The sequence below is a fragment of the Dioscorea cayenensis genome, chromosome 8, assembly GCF_009730915.1.
Source record: "Dioscorea cayenensis subsp. rotundata cultivar TDr96_F1 chromosome 8, TDr96_F1_v2_PseudoChromosome.rev07_lg8_w22 25.fasta, whole genome shotgun sequence".
Lineage (NCBI taxonomy): Eukaryota > Viridiplantae > Streptophyta > Magnoliopsida > Dioscoreales > Dioscoreaceae > Dioscorea > Dioscorea cayenensis.
This window is the reverse complement of record NC_052478.1, coordinates 12,050,982-12,078,367: the sequence shown is the minus strand read 5'-3', so window position 1 is coordinate 12,078,367 and position 27,386 is coordinate 12,050,982. Positions and strand designations below refer to the sequence as shown.

The 27,386-nt window shown below is 34.5% G+C and overlaps 1 protein-coding gene across 1 annotated transcript; it reads left to right on the top strand.

Annotated features, from left to right (window-relative positions):
- Positions 1-24,088: 24,088 nt before the first annotated feature.
- On the top strand, positions 24,089-26,200 carry LOC120266369 (probable glycosyltransferase At5g03795). The gene is made up of 3 exons (XM_039273996.1): positions 24,089-24,234; positions 24,933-25,284; positions 25,532-26,200. Exons 1-3 carry the CDS (start codon positions 24,191-24,193, stop codon positions 26,198-26,200), a joined length of 1,065 nt encoding a protein of 354 aa, XP_039129930.1. The 5' UTR covers positions 24,089-24,190.
- The last annotated feature ends 1,186 nt before the right edge of the window (positions 26,201-27,386 follow it).

Sequence of the window (27,386 nt, the reverse complement as noted above, 5' to 3'; positions counted from 1 at the left end):
TTACTTTCTGCTTTACCCTTTTGATTTTGATTTTTTGCAAAGACACAAACTTTTTGTCCTGCCTTGAAGTATCTGTATTTCTGAGATTGCATTTCTGGGTTTCAAATTTTGGTGAATGACATATTTGGAAATATTCTTTTATTAGAATATTACACTTTGTATTTTGTTTAAATTATGATTTCAGAGACTTGTATTATTCTGAAAATGCGGTATACTTGAAATACATTTATAAAATTTTGGTTTAGTTTAACTATGCATTGGAGACTTATGCTCTTATTAGGCGATTTTCTATATTTCCGATTCACAGCTTTGAAACATGATATTCTTTGATTACAATATTCTTCAACAACGGTACTATGGGCTCCTTTCTTTCCACCCGGCCTTTAATTAGGATATGACCGGTCAGAAAGCATGGATCATAAATCAAATTTTAATATTTTGTAGACTTCAAGGGATTGTGGGTTCATAACTTCCATTAGGGGCAAGCCCCTAATGTTAATTACCCTGGACATTATCGCAGGAACCTCCGATTAAGAAACAAGTGTGAAAAAGGAAACAAAATTGTGACAAGTAAATTTTATTTATTTCAATAAACATGAATTCATTGAATTCATTGAGAGTACAAAAGAATTTGAAATTTAATCATCTTGACGCAACAATGATTGTAGCATTACATCTCTTTTTGACTATTTTGCCGAAAACCGTGATTTGACTTTTGTTGACTTTTGGTCTTCGTTAACATTTGAAATATACATTTTGAACATGATTTAGAAACTTGTGAAGTTATGTCTTGAATATTTGAATTTGCATTTTGGACTTGATTTGAAACTTGATTTGACTTTTCATAAGCTTCGGCCTTCAGGCTTGTGAAACTTTTTGTAGCTTGTGAACTCTTTAACACTTTAGCCTTGAGGTTGTCGAGCTCATTTGTTGATTCATTTGGATCTTGGAGATTTGATTTTTTTGCATCTTAGATTTTGATTTGGAACTTGATTTGATTTTTCATAAGCTTCGGTTTTCATGCTTGTGAAACTCTTTACAACTTGTGAACTAACCAACGCTTTATCCTTGAGGTTGTTGAGCTCATTTGCTGATTCATTTGAAGCTTGGACATTTGATTTCTTTTGCATTTTAGACTTGATTTGGATTTCAAACTACGGATTCTCTATGTTGATGAATCACAAACTTGGTTTGACTTTCCATAAGCTTCACCTGTCATGCTTGTGAAGCTTTTTTGCAACTTATGAACTCTTCAACCCTTTAGCTTTGAGGTTGCTGAGCTCATTTATTGATTCATTTGAAACTTGTGTCTTGAAATTTGAAACTTGCATTTTGGGCATTTAAACTTGAATCTTGGATTTGATTTGAATTTCAAGTTGTAGATTCTCTGCATTGATGAATCACAAACTTGGTTGGCTTTTCATAAACTTCGGCTTTTATGCTTGTGAATCTTTTTACAACTTGTGAACTCTTCAACGTTTAGTTTTGAGGTTGTTGAGCTCATTTCATTTGAAATTTGAGTCTTGGATACTTTTAGTTTGCATCTTAAATTTTATTTGCAACTTGATTTGATTTTTTATAAGCTTCGGCCTTCAGGCTTGTGAGGCATTTTGCAACTTGTAAACTTTTCAACACTTTAACTTTGAGGCTGTTGAACTCATTTGTTGATTCATTTGCAATTTGGGTCTTAGACTTTGAACTTGCTCCTTAGGCATTTGATTCTGCATCTTGGACTTTGATTTGGATTTCAAGTTGTGGATCTTTTATGTTAACGAATCACATACTTACCTTGACTTTCTATAAGCTTCGGCTGTCATGCTTCTGAAGCTTTTTTTTTTTGCAATATGTGAACTCTTCAACGCTTTAGCTTTGAGGTTGTTGAGCTCATTGGTATCTTTGACATTTGATTTGGACCTCAAGTTGTGGATTCTCTCTGAATCACGAGCTTGAATGAACTTTTTTTTGTTACTTTTGAAAAGCTTCGGGCTTTATGCTTGTGAAACTTTTTGCAACTTGTGAACTCTTCAACGCTTTATCCTTGAGGTTGTTGAGCTCATTTGTTGATCCATCGTTTTTTTTAATGCCTTGATTTTGATTTTATTTTTCCCCCCCTTTTTTTTTAGAATGCTTTGCTTTTGAAGGTCTTGCAATTTCTTCATCACTCATAAGAGAGTCCATGGCCTCAAACAAGGTACATGTGCTCAAAGAGAGTTTCAAGAGTTTTGGAATTTTTTTCATCACTCCTAAGAGAATCAATGGCCTCAAACAGGATCCATGAGCTCAAAAAGAGTTTAAAGGATTTTTGAAATTTTCTCATCACTCCTAAGAGAGTCAATGACCTCAAACAGTGTCCATGAGCTCAAAGAGAGTTTAAAAAAAATTTAGAATCTCCTCATCACTCCTAAAAGAGTCAATGGCCTCAAACAGGGTTTATGAGCTCAAAGAGAGTTCTAATGGTCTTGAAAATTTTCTCATTACACCTAAGAGAGTCAATAACCTCAAACAGAGTCCATGAGCTCAAAGGGAGTTTAACAGGATCTTGAAATTTTCTCATCACTCCTAAGAGAGTCAATGGCCTCAAACAGGGTCCATGAGCTCAAAAGGAGTTTAACAGGATCTTGAAATTTTCTCATCACTCCTAAGAGAGTCAATGGCCTCAAATAGGGTCTATGAGCTCAAAGAGAGTTTTAAGGGTCTTGAAATTTTCTCATCACTCCTAAGAGAGTCAATGACCTTAAATAGGGTCCATGAGCTCAAAGGGAGTTTAAACAGGATCTTCAATAACCCATCCACTTCGGGAGTGTTTGGAAGATTGGATAACATGGGATGGGGATGGGATATCCACTAGTTAGCTTGTTTGGATAACTGGATTAGCATGGATGGGGCCATCCCCATCCCTGAAAAATTGGATGAGTGGCGTCCCACCAAATCGGTGGGACGCCACTCATCCCGTGATTTACTCTATCCTTCATCCCGCTCCCCATCCATCTTCATCTCCTTCTCATCGCGATATACTCACCAACTCTCAAATCTGCAAAATCTCGGGCGAAGGCGGCGGTGAACTTCGGGTTCTTCTTTCAGGATCTAGCGCAGTATCTGGTCTCAACTATCTCGAGCGGCGGCTGCAGTGGCAGTGAACAGTTCTCTCTGGATCCAGCGCAGTGAACAGTTCTCATCCAGTTCTCATCCAACGTAGTGAACGGTTCTTATCTTCCTCTTTTTTTTTCATTAAAAAAATAAGAAAATAAGAAAATCTCAATTGTTTTTAAATGGAAAATAATTTATTTATCTCACTTTATTTTAATTGGATCTGATCCCAATCTCATGTCCAAAATTTTGTTTGTTGTTGTGGATCATTATCAGTTGTCTATATTAAAATTTGGATTTGTTTGTTATCAAAATCAGATATTGTTTAAGTCTTGGATTTGTTTGTTAGCAAAATTTGGATTTGTATTGTTAGCAAAATCACTTTTCTCTCGCATCCTTCGCAGTAGTGAACAATTACCTTTATTATTGGATTACATCATGGTCAACTTAGCTTGATTATCATTAGTAATTTCTCAAACAAAAATTTCTCAACAGATGATAAACACCATGCAACAACCATCACTGAATTAGAAATCACTCTTTATGTTTAAGTCTTTACCATCCACAAGCAAGAATGCTTTTAGATTAAACCCTTAATATATATATATATATATATATATATATTGGTTAAACATTGCATTATTATATATAAGCTTATAGATATATTGCCACAGTATGTTATTTTCTCCTCTTTTTGTTTTGTTGTATTTTTAATAACTTTGATTAATGAGGCATATCTATTTATTTATGCATGCATTGGCAATTAAACACTGATACTGGATTGGATGCTTTGATAAGTAAAGCATCTCCCTCTATAGTTTTAATCAAGTGTTATATATTGACAGATATATATATATATATATATATATATATATATATATATATATATATATATATATAGATATGGAGATCTCATAGATATTGCTGATTTTTTGTTAACCCGTTCAATTATTTAATTTGAAAACAAAAAACGGTACATATCATTCTCATTAGTGTGTGAAAGGATAGCAGTAGAGTTAGAAAAAAAAAAAGTTGGAGTATTGATGAGATGGGTAGTTGAGATATATCTTTAAATTATCATCTGTGGCAAGCCATAATCAATTTGTAATTAGGTACAATAATTAAGTTAAATTTTTGTTTCTTTACATTATGATTTTATTAATTACTACAGTTTAAATGTTTATCTCAATATTTTAAACAAATTAAATTCAATTCAAAAAATCAAGTTAAATAATAAATTGCTATGTTATTTATTAATAATCCTTTTAAAAATATTTTTATGCTAAATAAATAAAAAATTCATATATCCGTTATTTAATCCAAATACTTAATTAAAATATTTTTAAAATAAATTTCTCTAATCATCCACTATAATTGAATTTAATTAAACAAATTAATTATATTTTAAAAAACTATTAATTAAATAAAGGGTAACTTCACCCCCTCATGGATAAGGTTATCATACCACTCTCATATCCACCTAACCAAACATTCAAAAATGGATATCCAAAACTTTACATATCCTTATCCCTCTAACCAAACACCAAACAATCTCTATCCTTACTATTAAATCCCTCCAACCAAACACTTAAACATGGATTTTCTCATCGATGGATATCCCCATTCATTGGATTACAATATCCCATTATCCAAACACTACATTCTGTGACTGTCAAGAGGCAATGGAGAGGCTCTCTCAAGGAGAGCAGTCATTATGCATTGGACATCACAGTTAGCTTCAAGAAGGTCTTTAAGAGTCTTCAACAGTCCATTCGCTTCCGTGACTATCAAGAGGCAATGGAGAGGCTCTCTCAAGAAAAGCAATCGCCATGCATTGGACATCACAGAAAGCTTCAGGGAATCTTGTAAAATTTCCAAAATACCCCTCATCTTTGCTAAAACCTTTTTTTGCATGTAGACCCTTTATCTTTTCATTTTTTTCACATTTTATCAAATTTTGCAAATAAACCCCCAAACTTTCATACTTTCATATTTTCATGGCTTTTGCAATTAAATCCTCGAGCTTTCATATTTTCACACATTTTCACAATTTTGCATATGTGTCCTCAAATATTTCATTTTTTTTTTATCTCTCCATAGATTTTGCAATGAAACCCAATTTTTCTACAAAATTTTTGCCGAATTTTGTAACAGAGCCCCTTCTATCTTTTTTTTTCCTCTTTTTTTTTTAACAAAGAATCCAAATATCGAACGATAACATTCTATCTCAGATTACATCAAAATATTAGCCAAATCTAAAAGCCAAGACATGAGATGGAGGTTTTGATTAAGAAAGCATGCTGGCAAGTAATACATAAAGACATGCTACCGTGGTATATAACTCATTACTCGTTTAAGCAAGGAGTGCATGGTTCCCAAAGCAATCCACAGTGCAGGTCCCACCATGACTAATATTCACATGGGAATGAATGAATAGTGAAGCATGGGTTATGAGGATTTTTGTTTTGCAAAACTAAAAATCTAGACATTTTTGCATGGATGCAACCAGAACATGTATATATATACATATTTTTTGATGGAATTCTATAAGAGCATCTACCTCTTCGAAGTCATAAGCACTTGACAAGCTTCTCAAGCATGCCTCGAAATTCATGCTAGGGTTATGAACAACATCTTTCTTGCCGATAAGTCAATTTGACGAAGAACATCATCGACGACCCATGACGAGGGTTTCAAGGAATGGCAAAACATCAAATTCCGGAGAGTATTTTTTTTATCATCGAATGTTGTTTCTCACCATCGATCTTCTCAAAGCCTTGGAATGGAGATCGAGATCTAGAATGGGAGAGAAAAACTAATGACGTGGCTTCTTGAGTTCTGTCGGGGTGGTGACGGTGACAGAAGCCATATATTCATCACCACCACGCTGTTGTACTTCATCTTGTCCTTGACTTTCTTTGGTTCATTTCGTAGTAGCATTCGGAGAGAGAAAAGAGAGTGGGAGAGGAATGAATAGCATGCATACCTTTGCCTACGTGCATGCTTCCATTTATTAAAGCCATTGCGTCTTATGAATGCCGCCTTGCTTGCTTGCAGTGTGTGAAGCAGTCGAAGCCGAAGGACTATTGCCGGATTCCGACGATGCTTGGACTCTCAAGTTTCGTTTCACAATAATTGGTCATTGATCTCCTCAATGCCTTGGAATAGAGATCAAAATAAAAGCCTCCATGCCAACATGCATGGTTTCGTCTCCTCCTTTGCCGATGAAGGTAGAATAGCCGCCAAGCTTGGAGATGATGACAGTGACCATGGCAGGAGCTTCACCGGGAGTTATGAAGAAGATACAGGTCATAGATCAAGAAAGAGCCCACCTTTTTTTTCCTCCATCCTGGGTCCCACCACAAAAGAGATGCCCCTCCTCTTTTTTATCCCTACGTGCATGGTTTCTTCTTTTTTTTTTCTCTAACCAAAAGCCAAGAGACCCGAGCACTCTATGCACATGGAATAGATTGTTAAGATTTTTTTCAAAAAAAAAAACTTCCCTGATTCTTTTTTTTTTCCAATATCCGAAACCTTCTTTTTTTATTTTTGAATTTGATTATTAATTCTTTTCTTTTTTTCCTTACATTCTTATCCATCTGATATATATATATATTAAACTTTCTTTTGACATCATTATCTGAATAAGACTCAAATTTTTTTATTTAAAATCAAATTTTAAATTTTATTATATATATATTTTTTAATCCGAATTGGGATTAAATTCGAGTCTCTAAAATCATTTTTATTTATTTCTTATTTTTTTATCACCATAAAATTTTATTTAAACTCAGAATCAAACTTTTTTTTAGCTTGATTAGAGATAGAATCGGGCTTTTATTAATATTAAAATTCTCCTCTTTTTTTTTAAGCATGGATAAGCCCAAAAAATCTGTTTATATCTAAACATGAACCATTATCCATGAACTTTTATTTAAATTCAAATTTAATTTTCTTATTCGAGAAGAGATAATGCTCCAAATTTTATTCAAATTAAAATTCCCCCTTTTCTATATAAACAGGTACTACTTGGGAACTATACCTCTGATGAATTATTTATTTTGTATTTGTTTAAACTCTGTTTAAACTTTGAATTATTCTCAATATTTGAAATCGAGATTTATAAACCCTATTATTTTTAAACAATTTCTAGATTACTTATGAGGCTAGTGAGCTCATGGATTTGCTTTAAATCCTTTTCAGATCAAGAGTGGTAGACCGATGTGGACCTTAAAAGACTGTCTGTAGGTGTTGTCTTGTTCTGTTGTAAAAATTGAGTTCTTGTAATTGTCTGTCCCTGCATTTCTATATTTTGGATTTTCTGTATCCCTACATTGTATACTCTATAGGGTTTGTAATCCTGTAACTTGGTTTGTTATAGTTTTGCCTGTCCTGAGTCAAGTTTTGAGACCTTGCAGGTCTACTGGGTTTACGCCCTATGGGTCTGCGGCCGTTTGTCAGCACGCCGAATCCAGTCAGGCCGGGTTCGGGGAGTGACAGATTCTAACGCCTTGCATGCCTATTATATTGTGCTATGCACTATAGGTGTGTGGCTAACTGCCGGCGCACCGGGTTTGGGGCGTGACAACTTTCTTCTCTTTGAGATACAAAATGATTTATTAAATTTTGGTATTCAAGTTGAGATACCAAATTTTTTCTCAATAGAAATAATGGGCAATCCATTTAATCTTCACAATGACATAGTCAAACAAAAAAATAATTTTATATTAACTTTAATTTTGAAAACTTCTATTTATTGAAGAAACTTTAATAGGTATAATTAATAATATTCTATAAGTAATCCAAGCATTTCAAGATTAGTTTGATTTTTATATAAAATTAAGATCATTTAGCGGTACTTTTTTGTTTCTTTTTAAAAACTTCTTTTAAAACTTTCAAGATTAATACAATATATTTTCAATCGATTATCATATAAAAACTTTAATTTTTATAAATCATGTAGAAGACCAAAAACATCTTCATATATTTTTGAATTGCTCAAATCTACTCTCAAAAAAAGAAATAGTTTGATCAACAACAATACAAATGAAATAACTAATTCTAAAATCTTCTTTTAGTAGATGTGTCACCTCATTGGTATCATTTTCCTCAAATTATTTTTTCTATGAATTATTTTTTTTAAAAAAGTATAGATTCTATATTCATTTCAATAGCTATTTCTTTACTTGATAGTAATGCCATTGCAAATCCATTTTCTTTATAATTTTTATGAAATGCAAGAAGACCTTTTAATCGATCAATCACATTATTAATTTGCGTGTCTTTCGCTTACAAAGTCTTACTAACAAATCATGCCAAATAATAGCAAATAACAAATCATGCCAAATAATCAGCCCATCAAAAAGTCAACGTTTTCGAGCTGATATATACAACTAAACAATTAGCTTCACTATTTGTTTTAGGGTTATCAATGGCTTTTGCTAACTCAAATGAAGCATCTTTTATTTTAGGAGCTTTAAACCTAATCGATTCAATATTCAATAATGTGTTTCCGATAGTGGCTTACTAGGTAAATTAGGAACATGATCTTTTAAAAATTTTCACATTTTTGTTGAAGAGAAAAAAACTGAATAAATATATTGTAAAACTCCACAAAATATGTAATAGCTTTAAGATAACAACTAGCTATATTAGAGAGTAAGAAATTAAGTGAATGATAGTCACACGATGTATAAAAGACTCTAGAATTGATATCAAGAAATCATTCTTGTACACCTTGATATTTCCCTTTCTTGTTAGACCCATTATCAAAATTTTGTCCCCTTACATCATCAATATCAAGATTGAGATTTTTCATAATATTCATGAGCTATTGAAAAAATCCTTTCCTTGACGTATCATCTATTTTTTAAAAATTCTATAAAATATTCTTTGGGAGGTATTAGAATAAAACATTGACACATCTAATATAAGAGACATGCTTTAAATTTGTTTTAAATTTTATTAGAAATGATTTTAAATTTATTGCAAATTTTTTGGGTGGATACCACACCGTAGCCATTTTTCATTTTGAGTATCAAACTTCAATTTGTATCATTTTAACCACTCAATTTTAATTTGTGTTCACTGTGAGGGTACCAAGGGGATTCCAGGGAGAATTTGATGATATATGCCGGATTTGTCATTTCAACACCAGTTTGCAGGTTATCTGCATATGTGGATATGGCACATCATCAAAGGAGCCACGTGACCATTGTTATTGACTAGTTCATCGAGTTGACGTGGCATGTGCCGTGTGACTAAAAGTGGTCACACGTCCTTTTTAATGACGGGTGATGCCCCCGTATGTAGATGGAGGGGTGAACTGGTGTTAACGTGGCAAATTGGGTGTATATGTCATGAAGTTCTCCTCGGAATCCTCTTGGTACCCTCCCGATGAACGCAAATTAAAATTGAATAGCCAAAATGATACAAATTGAAATGGTAGAATACCCTAATTGATCCCTGTATTATTTTAAATGTGCCCCTTTAGTCCCTCTTGTTTTATTTGTCCTTGGACGGTCCTTTTATTATTTCAATGGATAAAATCAAGTCCCAGCCGTTACGGGAATTAGATTTTCCGTCCGTGAGGGCTTACATGGCATTTATATATATATATATATTATATTATTAAAATATTATTTTTCAACCTTAAAAAAGTGGATCCGGGTCCAATTCGGACCCTGATCCAAAACTTAAACAAAACATTAACCAACTTTACTCTTTCACCCGCCATTGTCGTCCTAACCGCCAATTCTCGCCGGATCATCTCACCGGAGTGTCAACGCCACACACACCAAACTGCCACCATTGTAGACACCGGAGAAGGATACATGATCCTTGCTACTCCTTTGTACAAGAAGACGACTGAGGATCCGCGCCCCGGCTAGGCATTCATCCGGAAGACTACTGAGGATCCTACGGCATCATTGAAGGTAAGGGAATTAATACTCATTTCTTTGTGTTTCTATTTATCAACCCTAACCCTAACCCTAACCCTAACCCTAAATCTGGTTCTCGCCGATGAGCTCTATTGAATTTGCAGTTGATGATGTCAAGTAAATCAATTCAAAAACTAACATGAGAACACACTAGTGTGCCGTTTTGGTGACACATGCCTATAACGTTGTTCTGTTTTTATCTGTAGTTTCTATATATGCCATTTTAACAAGTTGATGCTTATTTTCTAGCCGCGTTCTAGAGACATACATTGGATAAAGCCCTGTTGCAAACCGTAGTAATGGCATCAGGCATCATCAATTCAATCTAGTGTTAGTAGTTTGAGTTTGATGCTTCTATTTTTTTTCTAGTAATATGTGAAATGCTTCTAATCCTCCAGGATGGTTGATGATGTCAAGTAAATCAATCCCAAAACTAATATAAGAACACAAGTGTGACGCTTCTGTGACACTTGTCTATAAAGTTGTTCTGTTTCAATTCCTAGTTTCTATATATGCCATTTGAACAATCTAGAGACATACATTGGATAAACCCTGTTGCAAGTCATAGAAATGGCAATAGGTGTCATCAATTCAATCTAGTGTTATTAGTGTTTGAGTTTGATGCTCTGCTATTTTTTTTTCCAGTAATATGCAAAATGTTTATGATCCTTAGGATGGTTGTTGAGTTTCCAAAAATACAAAGGAGGCCTTGCAGATATCCTGCAATATTTAAGGTCCTGAGCACCCATTCATGTTTTATCATATAACTATGCATATGATGAATATATACCATTTGCATTATTCTTTTTTCACATAAACTGTGGAATTTTTACTTGGACCAAAAATCAGTGTGGTCAAAAGCTTCAATCTAGTTATTAAAATATAAAGATTTTTTTTTATTTTTCCTAATTTTATTGAACATGGAGAACTTGTGCAAAAAGTATACATTATAATATTAACACCTTTCCTTTCTCAATAACGAGTATCTACATTAGGAACAAAGTCAGTTATATTTACTATTTTATCATTTTGTGAGCCAAGTGTGATGAAATCTAGCATTGATGCTTTCTTATTTTAAGAATCAAATATTCTTAAGGCCAAATTATTCAGGTTTGAAATAATTCTATGGTATCTATTTATTGTTAACCTTTGCAGAATGATGAAACTTGATATTTATTTGCCATTTAGTATTTTTTATTCAGTTCTAGTTTATTGGTGATAGAATTCAGTTTTGAATTCAATGAAAAAACACTAGTGGAGATTTTTTTATGTAGAGTTTGTGATCTTAGTGTATGCCTTTTAACATGGCTTATATGTGTTGGACAAAGTTTAAGTTAGAGAATTTTTGAAAATAGAAAGGTTTTTGCTTTTCTGATTTGCTCTTATATTTTAGTTTATGAAGTGCTATTATTTATATGTTAGATATTTTTATTTGTTTAAACTAATCATCTACTATTTGCTTATTTGATATGGGCTGCTATTATTTTTTACATTGTTTAAGTTTAGAAGTTGTCCAAGAATTAAAATCACATGTTTTTTTTTCCACTCATGATGGGTTTGTTTTGAATTTTATTATAAGTTGAGGTCATCAATTAATAAGCCTAGAAGTCTAGATTTATCATATTTGGAATCAAACTTTATTCAGACAAGATCTCCAATCTAGATTTATTATTAGCTTTCTTAGAGTAATTCTAATTTTTGAAATGCTGGTTTTCTTATGCCAATGATGCTAAAAGATTAGAACTCAATCCTCATTTTTATCTGACATGGTTTATGTTTTATATATTTCCATTTTGGATTTCTATGATGTGCAGCATGAGATGTCTAATTCAAAGGAGGACACTATTAAATATCATCATGGAGGCTCATTAGTAAGAGAAAGGAAAATTAGGTATGCCAATGGGAAGATTAATGAATTTGCTGTTGATCCAGACAGGTTATGTTACTGGGATTTGTTAGGAGATGTTAATGAGTTAGGGTACAACATTGAGAGGTCTGTGGATCTATTTTATGTGGATGAGGGTGGAGCTTTGAAAACAATATGTAATGATGAAGACACTGCAGATTTTTGTGAGCAATTAATTAAATCTTGGACAACAAATATCTTTGTGGAATCATCGGATGCTAAACAGGACAAGTTATTGCCAAAAGTGTTACTCACTGATGTTGGTAATGATGTTGGCATTGATCTAAGACAGAAAAATATTGTTGAATTGGATGTGGATCAAGTTCATGAGGGTGTTAGTGAAATTGTCTATGAAGCTGGCAATAAGAGTGGCAGTGTAATTGGAGATGTGCAGGAAAATGAGAATGACAGTGATAGTGACTCAATGAAAGATGATGTAGAAAGGCTAATAGATGTTCCTTTTATTAGTTACAACTCTGATATTGATGATGAAACAGAAGAGGCAAGCAGTAAGATTAAAAATTATGTTCAGTTGGTTAGATCATTACAAGGGTCATATAATGTTGTCAACAGAGATGAAGATCCTGAAGAAATTATTGATGGAAATGAGACTGAGGGGCAGCAAGATATACCTGAAATTCCTCATAGCATAAAAAATCTGGCAGCTTCTTCTGATATTGGAAAATTTAGTGGATATATAAATGACTATATTGAGTCATCAGACCCAGGAAGCTATTCTGATACCAGTGAAGACTCTAATGCTGATGATGCTAAGAGACACAGGTCTAATAGAATGATTTATAACCCTAATGTCCCTCTCAATGATTTCTTCTTGGATTTAAGGTTTAAAGATATGAAATCATTCAAGCAAGAGCTCATTGAATTTTCAACTAGGAGGGGATTTGAATTCAAGTACATCAAAAATGATTCACTGAGGGTTAGAGCTAGATGCTCTGGAAAAGAGTGCAAATGGCTAATTTTATGTTCTTGGTGTAAGGGGAAAAAGATGTATGTTGTGAAACATTATATCTCAGAGCATTCCTGCTTGCTTGGGTCTACAAAAAATAGAAGGGTGACAGCTCCTTTTATTGCTAAAAGATTTGGGGAAGTGATAAGTGCCATGCCTTTTATCAAGGCAAGACAGTTAAGGGCAATGGTGAGGGCACAGTTGGGTGTTTTCATAACCAACAAGGTCTGCAGGAATGCCAAGAATTTGGTGCTTAAAAACATTGAAGCCCAGTTCATCGAGGACTTTAAAGTATTAAATAATTATTCACTTGAGTTGAAGGAGACAAACCCAGGTAGCACTGTAATTGTTGTGGTGGAAAGAAACAATCCAACTGAGCTACCTGTATTCCAGAAAATTTATATCTGCCTCAGTGCTGCTAAAGAAGGGTTTTTAGCTGGTTATAGGAAGCTTGTTGGTTTAGATGGTTGTTTTCTTAAAGGGTTGCTTAAAGGCCAATTACTTGTTGCTGTTGGGAGGGATGGAAACAACCAGATGTTTCCAGTGGCATGGGCAATAGTTCAGAAAGAGACAAGTGAAGCATGGGGCTGGTTTCTTGAACATTTGAGGTCTGACCTTTGCATGGGGGAAGGGTTGGGATGGTCTCTAATAAGTGATATGCAGAAGGTATGCAATATACTTCAGAATTTTTTTTAAACACCATTAAAAACAGTGTTGTATTTAACTAATCCAAAGTATTCTTTGCAGGGACTAATCCATGCTGTGAATGCCCTTCTTCCATTCATTGAGCATAGAATGTGTGCAAGGCACATCTATGCTAGATGGGGCAAGAAACACCAGGGTAAGGAATTGCAAATCCAATTCTGGAATATTGCTAGGTCAACAAGCCTCCCTGAGATGCAGAAGCAGTTGGACCAAATGAGAAAACTAAAAGGAGGGGACAAAGCTGTGGATGAACTACTAGAAAAATGGCCCATTCAAGGTTGGTGCCAGGCCTTCTTCTCAGAGGTAATTAAATGCGAGGCAATTGACAACAACATGTGTGAGGTTTTTAATGGTGTAATCCTAGATGCAAGGAGCAAACCAGTGATTTCTATGCTTGAAGACTTAAGACAGTATGTTATGACAAGGATTGCAGTGAAGAGAGAATATGCCAATAAGTGGAAGGGGAATTATGGACCTAATATTGTTGCCAAGCTTGAGAAAGAAAAACAAAAAAGTTCAAAATGGCTGGTTGAGTGGAATGGAGGTGCTAAACATGAGGTTTATTGGGACAATATGATGGTTCATGTAAGGGAGGCTTACATTGTTATTTTATCAGACCAGAATTGTTCATGTGGTAGGTGGAACAAAACAGGCATACCATGGCAACATGCAATGACTGCCATTGCCTTTAAAGGAGAAGACCCACTTAATTACCTTGCTCATTGGTTTAGTAAGGAGACATACTTAAAAGCATATGAATCCCTTGTCAGCCTAGTGAGAGGTAGGGAATTCTGGCCTGTTAGTCAAGAAAGACCAATGCTGCCTCCTTTGATAAAGAGAATGCCTGGCCGTCCACCAAAAAAAAGGAGAAGAGAGCCCTTGGAAGGTAAAAATAAGAGCACCACAAAATTATGCAGGAAAGGTAGGATCTTTACCTGTAGTTATTGCCATGTTGAAGGCCATAACAAGGTGACATGCCCAAAAAAAACCAACATACCTGTAAGTGCTCTAAATTAATAACCAATAAAGCACATGTAGTTTTTTTTTTAATTAGATTGATCTATTGGCATGGCCTAAAGTTATGACATATTACAGGTGTCAGATGGTGACATGGCAAATGTATCAAGGCAGAAAAAACAGAAAAATGTTGCCACCAAAGGGAAAAGCAAGACACAATCAACAAGCAATAGTTCAATCCAGATTTTAAGAGTAAGGATTTAATTTTAGTATACCTTCTTTATAAAAATTCAATAGATTGTGTTGGGTTTGAAATAGTTGGAAAAATAACAATCTTCTGAATTTTCTTATATGATATAGGGTATTCACAGTGGCGGACTCATTATTGGGAGGGAAAATCTTCAATCTACATCATTTATCACTACCTCTGGCTTACTTGTAATTTCTTTACCATCTTAAAACCATCTCTATTGTAGTTAATCTTCTTTTAAATATTGTAAATCTTCTTATTCATTATAATGTTGTGCAGACAATGAAGAGTAAAAAAATTGTTACTGCAGCTGCAAAGAGAAACCAAGATAAAGAAGTTGAACAACAAGTTGAACAACAGACCACTGCATCATTTGTGTTTCCAGAACTCTCTACGCAACAAAGCATAACATATCCAACCACCAAAGACAAGTCTAATCCTTGAAGCATGCAAAGAATAATTGACAAAGGGGTTTTGATATCATCAGATTGTTTTTGGCATCCTCAATGTACTTTGAAGCATGTTGTTTATTTGGAATGGTGTTTTGTTCATGTATATAAAATAGGATGTTACAATGATGTTGTTCATCATAATTACTCTTTCATATATTCTTATGTTTCTTAGCTAAGTGAAAATTGAATCCATTGTCTTTTGTTGAAAACTTTTGAATGTTTTGTTAATTTTTATTGAATACAGAAAAGCAACACATGTTCAGGACTACATTTATTTTCATTTTCTTACATTTATTTACATTTTCTTTGCTTTCTATATTCTTCAAATAAATGATTTGATGAGATTTCATTTGAGTTAATCTTCATTAGCTTAGAAATTGATCTTCATGGGGATTCAATGCACAACAAAAGCTTAGAAATTGAGAAGTATCAATATTGATGAACCGTTCTTTCTTCTTTATATTTTACAATAACTTAGTATCTGAAATTAGAACTTAGATTTTAAAAAATATATAAATTTTCCCAGGAGCATATTGCCGACGGTGGTTGCCGATGCAAAATAGTTGTTGGCAATGGCGATAACAGTTACGTTATCGATGGTGATGGCGGTTGTCGACGGAGATGAAGGGGAGCATCCTTGATGTGGAGGAAGAGTTATCCTATGTGCAGAGAAAAATTTGTTGATATTTTCTACATGTTGCGACGGAGACGGCGACGTCGACGGCCATCACAACTGGGATGACGGCAACCATGGTGATGACGATAGCGGCTAAGAGGATGATGGTTGTTGGATAAAACTTCATTTAAAAGTTAATGTTTTGTTTAAGTTTCGGATCCGGGTCCGAATTGGACCCGGATCCACTTTTTTAAGGTTGAAAAATAATATTTTAATAATATAATATATATAAAAATGCCATGTAAGCCCTCACGGACGGAAAATCTAATTCCTGTAACGGCTGGGACTTGATTTTATCCATTGAAATAATAAAAGGACCGTCCAAGGACAAATAAAACAAGAGGGACTAAAGGGGCAATTTAAAATAATACAGGGATCAATTAGGGTATTCTACCAATTGAAATTTGATACTCAAAATAAAAAATGACCATAGTACCATATCCACTCAAGATATTTATCCCCAAATTATCTATCCGTGTACAGTAACTACTCCCTCTTCTATTCATGTGCCCTCTTCTAAATGTTTTTTATGTCTTTGAAATTATATGTTTATTTAGAAAGTATATAATGGATTAAATAATTTTGTATAAATTTATCTTTTATCTTTACTATATTTCTATACTTTTCAATATTTTAAAAAAACTGTAAAACATCATTTTAAAAGAGGAAATAAAAGATATAATTAAAACAAAATAGAAATTAAAAGAATCTTTATGGATATAAGGCCAACTTGAGAAAGTTTGATACATTTTTTATAAATTTAAGAATATCAACTAATTTTAATCAACTTTCTTAATGAGGGTGAATTAATTAAGGTGGACATTTAGATAGGAATTGAACGACTGAAAATATTCCAGTAGAATATGTGTCACAGAAACTACTTTTGAAATTAAGCAACACAATATAACTAGCTAAACAATTGCTTAAGCATTTATGTTCTTCAGTATAACTGGCTAATTTGGTCTCTCATATTGTGTCAGATTAAGCACTTAATTGAATCTCAATTCAATGAAAATCCTGAAGCAACTAAAAATGTTCCAGTAGAACCTGTGTCACAGGTACGACTTTTGAAATTAAGCAACACAATATAAGTAGCTAAACCATTGCTTAAGTATTTATGTTCTTTAGTATAACTGGCTAATTTTTTCTCATATTGTGTCAGGTTGAGCACTTAATTGAAAAACAAATCAATCAAGAAAATGAAACAACTCAAAATGTTCAACTAGAACTTGTATCACATGTACTACTATTGACATCAAGTAACACAATTTAACTGTCTTCACCTGATACTTAAGTATTTATGCTCTTCAATAATATAGGTTACAAATACACAAGAGCAAGAGTTGTATATTGCTGATGAAATAAGGCCAACAAGGACAAAACTTCAAGTAAGAGGAGGGAAAAAAAGGACCACAGTTGAAGTTGCCCCAAAATTAGCAGAAAAAACAAAATTGAAGCTGCAACCAAAAGGAGGAGACAATGGATTCCACCAGGTGTTAGTAGTGCTTCTAATGTTAGAGGGAATGATTGAAGGAGGACCAACTGCTTAACTTCTTTGTAATTTTGTTTCTAAGGATATAGTTAGAGCCTAATGGCATTTTTTATATATTGCACAGTGTACTTACATTCCAAAACAAGCTAAATGAATGAAATATAATTTTTTGTTCTCAAATTTTTGTCTCAAACTTGCATATCTTGTCCCTTAAATAGATATTATGTTAAACATATATTATGTAAAATAGATACAGGGTAAATAATAGATAACTGTTTATAAGCAGTAATTTCTAGTGTTAATACATGAATTAACTGCTTTTAAGCAGTAAGCACTAGTTTTAATACATGAATTAACTATATCTAAGCAGTAAGTAATCCCTAGTTTTAATACATGTTTTAACTCCATATAAGCAGTAATCACTAGTTCTAATACATGTTTTAACTGTATAAAAGCCTTTCTCGGGGAAGAAGGGGGAGATCTCACGGTCTCCTATTGGAACATCTTTCTCTACAAATTAATATGGCCTTATTCGGTCTTCTGGAGTGTAGATGCAGGCATGGAGAAGAAGATTAGGGCAAAGATGGCTTCGGGGGAGAAGAAGGAGAAGAACTCATCTAACGTGGCATCCCGCATGGCACAAGAGAATGACCACGTGCTTTAGTTGTCCACTTGGCACTTCCACGTGAGCATATGACGTGGAACAAAGACTTTCACGTGAGAATTCTGGTGACCACGTCAGTTGCTCACAACCAGAATAATTCGAGTGCCCTCTGTTGAAGGGACGTAGAAATCAAGTACTCATTTTGATATAGATTGAAATAAAATGCTCAAAATGAAACACGGGTATAATAAAGCCCTTAAAAACCTCCAACCGCTCAAAATGCTATTTCTTCCGAATGAACTGTCCGAAATTTTGGGTCGACTGACGTGAATGCCTATGTGGCATCCACGTCATCCTCTCTCTCTCTTATGTTTTAATGAGAAAAACAAAGTTGAGAAATATCATTTCTCTTTCCCAAATCCTGTCTTCCTCTCTGAAGCACCCATTTCCTCGCCGTCCATTCTCGGTTGACGCCACCGGGCGAAAGTCATTGTCGCCTCCGTCGCCGCCACCGCCGCCGCAGTCGCGAAGCCCTTCTCGCCTGACGCCACTAGCACACGAGCTTGAGTTTAATTCCTCCCCCGACACCGCCAGCCCCTCCCGGTGGCTTGCGCCTCCCCGAGAGACTTGCGTTGATCTCACGCGTGACTCCACCGGCACACGAGCTTGAGTTTAACTCCTCCCCCGATGCCGCCAGCCCCTCCCCGGCCAGTTGTGTTCCCCGACACCGCCAGCCCCTCCCCGGCCGGTTGCGCTCCCCGGAGAGACCTGCGTTGATCTCACGCGTGACTCCACCGGCACACGAGCTTGAGTTTAACTCCTCCCCGACGCCCGACCCCTCCCGGGCGGTTGTGTTCCCGGAGAAACCTGCGTTAATCTCACGTCTAACGAAATCAGGTTAGATTATAACAATAATTTGATAATACTTTTTTTTTCTAATGGTTTCTGTTTTTTTAGTGATTTCTTTGTTTTTAAAGTTTGTTTGATGGTTTGTTTGGTGATTTGTATCTGAAAGGTGAAGTTTTGTATGCTTGTTTATTTTTCTTTGTAATTACTAGTTTGTTGGGTTTTGGCAGGGTTTTTTGGTTTTAATTCGTGAAATGCAGTGATCTGGGTGTTGAGGAGGTTTGGCAACCGTGGGATTAAGGTAAAAGATGATTCTTTTAAATTATTTCTCTTTGCTTTGATTGGTGATGGGTTGAGAAAATTGAGACTCCATGCAAAGCTCCTTTTTTTTTCTTCTTGTGTTGATAAAGGTAGTTGATGAGGCCTTAATGATTCACTTGACCAATTTAGTGAAATGCAGTGATCTGAGAAACTTGAGACTCCATGCAAAGTCTCCCGCTTGCTTTTGCTTCCTAGAACATTAGTTAGTGTTATCTACTTGGCCAAATTACTCAACTAGAACCTTGTGACCCAAAGTCCAACTTTGGGTTATAGAACTTGTTATTACTCAACTATGAGTTGATAAGAATTAGCTTTATTCTTATCCTTATTTATTAGGAAGATAAATTCTCAAATTTAATTTGTGAGTATAAGATTTCAATTATATTTTTTGTTTGATTTGAAACATGTATTGTTTGTATTCTATTTGTTATAATATAATTTAACAAATGAATTGTTTGATTTGAAACATTTTTTGTTTGATCTTAAACATGTTTGATCATTTACTTCTGATGATAATTTCAATGATAATTTATGTTGCTTGTTATAAATTTTAATATATTTCATTTTTTGTGTGTTTCAGTATTTATTCAGTAAAATCCATATTCGATTATTGGTTTATTGGAAAGTTTCCATTTTGTTAAGCATTTGTGTGTTCAGCATTTATTCTGTAACAGGTTGCAGAATCCAATTAACTACCCATACGACCTATACAAGTCTCACATGGTGAAAACCTGATTAAAAACAGTTTTACACCAAAGTACATTCTCAGTGTCTCCATACAGATTACAGAATTCCTGAATTTCAATCTTTCAATCTCCATACATGCTCAACTTCCATCAAGCAATTGAAATACATGTATCAGCAATGATTCAATATGAATCTCAAAGTGCACACTAATTACTAATAATCGTTACATGAACAAGCACCTCCTTCAAATGGATGAAAGCATACACATTAGATAATAGCACATAGTCTCCATCTCCATTCGATGGAACAAAAGACTTCAATAGCTTTGTCGCCATCCGCAGCCGAGTCAAATGGCGCACTAGGAATGAAATCTGCAACCAATAGCCGAATGCATCAAATGCGCCCTTCCACTGCAGCAAAGTGCAAAGTTGTTCTACCACTCAGATAATCTTCTCTCATTACCTTAAACCCAAAATCAAAGATCAAAGCTTTTATACTAATCAATCAACAAAAGAAACAAATAAAACACAAAAACTCATCATCCAATATACACATTACTTCTGTAGAGCAGCAGAGTCTGAACCACCTCCCAATGCCCATATCGGCAAGCTTGCATCAACGCAGTCTAATTTTCATATATATAGAAAACACAAGACCAAACAAAGAAGGTTCAGCTATAATTTTGAATAATTATACACCAGGTTCCAAAATCAAACATCAGCTAAAAAATCCCAACTTTCGCCCAGACCATCATCCAATGAACAATAAAAAAATAAAAATTAATTAAAAGGTAGAACTTAAAGATTAATTCGAAAATCAACATTCGATTTGGAATTCAAAATTATAAGAAAACAATACAAACTAAAAAGATCATGAAATAGATTAATCTAAAAATCCAAACTTTTCGCTGTCGATAACTAACCTAGCCACAATAGTTCCTGGAATTCACTTCAGCCCCATTCTCAAGCAACAGCATCACGATCTAACCAAGAACTCAAAAAATCAGTAACAAAACACAACATCAAGAACAAAAACCCAGTCGGATCAAACTAGAGAAACAAAATAAAAAACATAAACACAAAAAAAGATAAAAATCAAAAGGATAAACCTTGCAATGGCCCTTCGCTACAGTGAAATGGAGAGGGGAATTGAGGCCACTGAAAGTGGAGTACTTAGCGAGGCTTGGGTTGAACTCGAGAATCATCCGGGCCTCAGTCAGGTCCCCATCTCTCGCCGCCGACACCAGCCTCTCCCCGGAGGCCGAGCACCCCAACGAGTTCCCCATCCCTCTTCTCCCCAAGCGCTCTCTCTCTCTCTCTCTCTATGCTTTAAAACTCTCTCTCTTTCCAAGAAATGCTCTTTTTCTTAGAATATAACTACGATGACGGTGTGCCGGTGGCGTCAGACGAGAAGGGCTTCGCTGCGACGGTAGCGGTGACGACAACAATGTTGCCAGTGGTGTCAGACGAGACTGGACGGCGAAGAAAGGGGCTGCGACGTCGGGGGAGGAATAAAACTCAAGCTGTGCCGGTGGCGTCGGGCGAGAAGGGCTCCGCAACTGCGGCGGCGGCGATGACGTCGTCGGTGGCGTCAAGAAAGACTGGACGGCGAGGAAAGGGGTGTCTTCGAAGAGGAAAATAGGGTTCGGGAAAGAGGGCATCCACGACTTTGGTTTTCCCATCTTTGTTTTTCTCATTAAAACATAAGAGAGAGAGGGATGACGTGGATGCCACATAGGCATCCACGTCATTCGGGCCATTATTTCGGACGACTCATTCGTCCCAAATAGCATTCCTCTTTCCACGAAACCCAAAGGGTGAAAAAACATTGACACGCAAAATAAGGGGTTAAAAAAGAACATCAGCCAGGCTGCGGCCATGAAAACAGACATTACCTGCCAATTGTGTAAACCACGCCGCGCCGAGTCACTGCACAATCCATGACAGATGGCTTTGCATGCTGCTCAACTCCTTCTCTTACCTCCTTTCTTTCTTTTCCCATGTCATGAGTAATTAATAAACCTCTCTAAATATATATTCCATTCATATATAGCTAGCTATGTACTAGCATCATGTACATGTGAGAAGAAACAAAACCAAGAAGTTTCAAAACCTTTGTGTGTTTGAGAGAGAGAGAGAGAGAGAGAGAGAGAGAGAGAGAAAGCAGTATGAGAAACACCAACATCATCATCTCTTCAGTGAAGTGTTTGCATGTTGATTCTAAAGCATGGAGTTCATGTTTCCTTGTTTTTGTGCTTATGTTGGTGGTTTCTTTCTTCTTGGTTTATGTTGATTTGTCTTCTTTCTCTTCTTCTTCTTCTTCTTTTGTTGTTTTTGGTGGTGGTGGTGGTAGAGAGAAGCATGAGTTTGTTAACAGTGGAGGAGGAGAAGACAGGGTTAATGGTTCTAGTTTCAGAGATGGTGATACCCTCTTCTTTTCACTTTCACCTTCTTTTTCTCCAAGTCCAAGTCCCTTGCCAGAGCCTGTAAGAAATTTTCTTATAATTTCTTCAATTTGAACTTCTCCTTGTTCTTTATAATAAATCACATCTTTGATATAATTTTTTTTCCTTCTCCACCTTTATATTACCATTTTATTGTGTCTAAACACTTTTTCTTGTTGTTATTAAAAAAAAGAGAGTCAATGACATGGTGACTCTCTTCCCTTCATCTTCTTGTCATCTTCTTCTTCATCTTGGATCTTGTTATAAAAAAATTATTTTTATCGTTACTTTTTATTTGTGAGAGTTATTTTTATTGCTCTCTTTCAGCCTCCATCTTTATTTCATATCCTTATATCACCATTATTATCATGTTTAAAAGAAAGTTATATTCTCTGTTGTTATAAAAGGTTAAATGGCATAACGAAACTGCTTCTCTCTATGTAATCTTCTTATCTTTTTATTGTCATTAATTAACATTATCTTTATAAGGTTTTCTTATTGTTGCAATAAAAACCTTAGTAGCATGGTGTGACTGATCAACAAAACCAAACATAGGAATCTTCACTATTAGAACTTGGCAGTGGCTCATCTTATTAAGGAAAATGGAAAAAACTATGGCCAAACTACATCCTCACATTGCTCTCTGTAATAATTAGTGAATGAGACTAAAAATGCCATGCTGATTAGAGGATGAAATTAAAGATAAGTGATGTTAATTTATATAAACTAAGTTAAAACCCTTTAGGAGATCATTACTATATATTATTATGACATTGTCATGGATGAGTGCGTTTATACTATATGGTTCTTATTGTTTATTAGCACAAAGACAATAGCTTATCTGTGGTTTGCACCTTAATATTCTTTCAAGGACAACACATAAAAATGTACAAGGAGAAAAAAAAAACGAAGCTGGACGATCTTCTACGTTCTGTTTGATTCAAAGTTAACAAAATTGCATTGTTTAAATTTGGTTCGGTGGGAATATTATCTTCAATTGATCAATATGTTGGCTTCTCTAATATGGTGAATTAATTATAACATAAATAGGAATGTTATGAGTATTGAGATTATATATCTATAATATTTTGACATTTATCAACTTGATTATTTTGCACATCGAGTCATATTTATAGATGTAAGTTGGCAATATGACTTGTAAGTTTGTAATAGTGTAGGATAACAGATATATTTAGGTTTGCCTGGTTGCCTAACTAATATGAATGGGGATGACAATTGAATGTTATTCGGCTGGGCACCTTCTTGTATTGCTCAACTATTTCAAGCGGGGTTGTTAAACTTGTTTTCTTCTACTAGTTAAATATTGCCACTTGTTTAATATGAATGGGGAGGACACTTGTTTATATCTCGACAGCGGTAAATTTCAAACAAATTTTAATCAACTAAAGAATGAAAAACAATCTTTGTCTGAAGAGACACACACACACATACTGAATAATACAAAATCCAATCTAAGCTTGCATGCAAATTTCATTCAATGTAAATGAACATGTTCCTCTTTGTATCTTGAAGCAAATCATAATTAATCAATGATTGGGAAATTTTTAAAGAAATTTCGCTCAATGTTATTCATTGCTTACAAGTTTCTATTATGAAGCATTGATGCTATTCTATTTATCATAAAACATCCAGCTATTGAATTTATGTTTGATTGGCAGGGAAAAATATCGGTGGAGATTTCTAGATCAAAAGAAGTAATTTCCCTTGCACAAGGAACATGGAGAACAGATGTAAAGTTAGAGAGACTCGAGCTTGGTCTAGCACGAGCACGGGCTGCAATAAGGGAAGTTTTAAGGAATCAAAGCCAAAAATTTGATTTAGTGGATAGTGATTACATGCCACAAGGTCCAGTGTACAGAAATGCGCGTGCATTTTATCAGTATGAATTTGATCTCTCATTAGCTCCTTGTTGATAATCAATAATATTAATTTTACTTATAGATAACGGTGTTCTATTGCACCGACGTTTTTCATAATTTAAATACTTGATATATATCACATATTTCTCTCTTTAATTGTGCTCTCTTGACGTACATGAAAACTAGCTTACTTTTTTTTTTAATAGAAACTATGATATAAAATGGATCATATTCTAAGTATTTCTATATGTATTAGTTAAATTATTTTAAAAAATATAATTCTATTGAAATAAAATTATTTGCAATTGCATTTTATAGTCTCATATGTAAATTTAAGCTAGTGATACTTATTCACTTGTTATATAAGATCATATGGAGATTTTATCGTGGAAAGCTAACAAATTAGTTTGAGACATGATATCAAATTGCTGCATGAAGCATAAATGTGCAAACCATTTGATTCTATTGATAAACTTGATCAGATTTTACCATGGTTCAAATCAGCATTAATAGGTTTTCATAAAGTTAAATGTACTTGGATTCGATCAAATAGCATGAGAATAGACCGACTATTTGATATGCATTTTAATTCTTTGTATATTTTTTACCGACAATTGAAATTTATACATTTTGAACTTCTAGTGTGATGTTAAAATTGATAAATCTTTCAGATGTTGTCCTGTTGAATGTTATCATTTCTTATAATATATATTGACAGGAGCTATCGGGAAATGGAGAAGTTATTTAAGGTCTACGTATATGAAGAAGGCGAACCACCACTATTCCATGATGGCCCTTGTCGAAGCATATATTCCACGGAAGGAAGGTTTATTAATAATATGGAAATGGAAAACCAGTTTCGAACAAGAGATCCTGACTTAGCTCATGTTCACTTTCTACCTTTCAGTGTTGTGAAGATGGTTAAATTCATTTATCAGCCTCAATCCTTCAACAGTACTGCTGCCTTAAAAAGAACAATTGTCGACTATGTACACACTATCTCTAGAAAATATCCTCACTGGAATAGAAGCCTTGGTGCCGATCATTTCATGCTTTCCTGCCATGATTGGGTAAGATCATAAAGCTTTCTTCATCATTTATTAGTCGCCTCATGATACCTCATCTTTTCATTTTTTTGTGTTGGTTGTATTCGTTGTTTTTGTTTCATTTATTCTTAAGATGAGCTCATGAATATAATTGCTCATCCATTTTTCCTTTTCGTTATGTTTTAGCAAATTAATTTTGTTGGTCATATCCGTAGTTTTCTATCAGCATGTCCTGCAAAATACGAATTTTGACATTTGATCATTGTTGTAGGGGCCGGACTTATCCCATGCAATTTCTCATCTTTACTCAAACTCGATTCGTGTACTTTGCAATGCCAACACGTCGGAAGGATTCCACCCTTCCAAAGATGTGTCCTTACCAGAAATCAATCTCATAACTGGTCTCAACAAAGGAATCATCGGCGGACCATCACCTTCCCGCCGACCAACACTTGCCTTTTTTGCTGGTGGCTTACATGGGCCCATCCGGCCAATACTTCTGAATCATTGGAAAGACAAAGATGAATCTATGCAAATACACGAGTATCTACCAAAAGGCATATCATACTATGAAGAGATGAAGCGAAGCAAGTTTTGCATATGCCCGAGTGGCTACGAAGTAGCGAGCCCAAGAATTGTCGAAGCCATATATCTTGAATGTGTACCGGTGATCATTTGTGATCACTATGTGTTACCATTCAGTGACATGCTGAATTGGAAGGCATTCTCTGTTAGTGTAACTCTGGAGGACATACCCAAATTGAAGGACATCCTTATGAGTATATCTTCAAGACAGTACATAAGGATGCAGAGGAGGGTGAAGTTTGTGCAAAGGCACTTTGTCATGAACACTCCTCCAAAGAGGTTTGATGTTTACCATATGATCCTGCATTCTATTTGGCTTAGGAGACTTAACATTAGGGTGCACCCCCAAGATTGAGTTTCACTTTGTAGTCGGTGTTTTATGATTTGTGTGCTTCTTGATGTTAGAACTCCTTTTTTTTCTCTTCTTTTTTTCTTTTGTTTTTGTTGGAAAAAGTGATGTTAGAATATTCAAGTTGGATGTACTCTTTAGGAGTGATATTTGAAATATTAGAAACAGGAATGTCGTAGAAAATTTACAATAAAATTGCTTACAACCACCACATATTGTGGTGTTTGTGGTAGTGTGATTAATTTTCTTACCAAGTCAAGGGTATGATTTTCTTCGAACATAGCTGAGGATTTGAGATATGCCTACAATATTAATAAAATAAAATAAAATTGTTTGCATGCTCCTCCTGGATAATTGTTAATATATGAACGACTTAAAATATTTTTATTAAAATTATCTCTGTATGAATATTTTAAAGATGTATTTTCTATGTTAATGGTTTTTTATGGTAAAAAATTAAGTGAATGGGGAAAATAGTTTTATTTTACATTTTGCAGTTGATTTTTAGTTAGAGAGGTATGGGTATCATAAAATCTAACTATCCACTTTAATATTAAAATGAATCGGTCCTTCATTTCCAACCTTCTAAACAACCACACAAATACATCCTTTGAGCTTGATAATTGTGTTTCTAAGCTTGTGAACATGAAAGTTTGCCAATTTTCCTTTAAATGGAAATATAAGCTTGTGTCCCATGATAGTCAATTATTAGTATTTGAATGAATTTGCTGTAAATATTTTGACCATTAACATTTATGACAAAGAAAACAAAGAACCGAGTTCACTGAAAGCTCTCTTGTGAGGTGCATGTTTTTAGCCAGTTAGTCCACAAAGAAAGAAGGTCCAGTCCATTGTCATTGATAGAACCCTGCCTAGTGATATTGATGATCTAAGTTAGCAATTAATATAAAATAAAATCTTTACATATGCTATGGAATTTTTTGGCAGGTGTATGACCATTTTTATCAACTTAATTTTGTGGGATAATAAAAAGAAAAACAGTTTAAGTTAGAAATTATAATCATAAATTGTATAAAACCTTGTTGCAACAGTTAAAGATTGTAGCCAATGATCTCTTAGTTTATTGATATTTGGTCTTTTGCATTGGGTGTTCGTGTCTTTAATGAGGAGGTAGGCTTGGGTTTTAAATATTAATGAGGAGGTAGGCTCGAGTTTTAACTTCTGTAAGTAC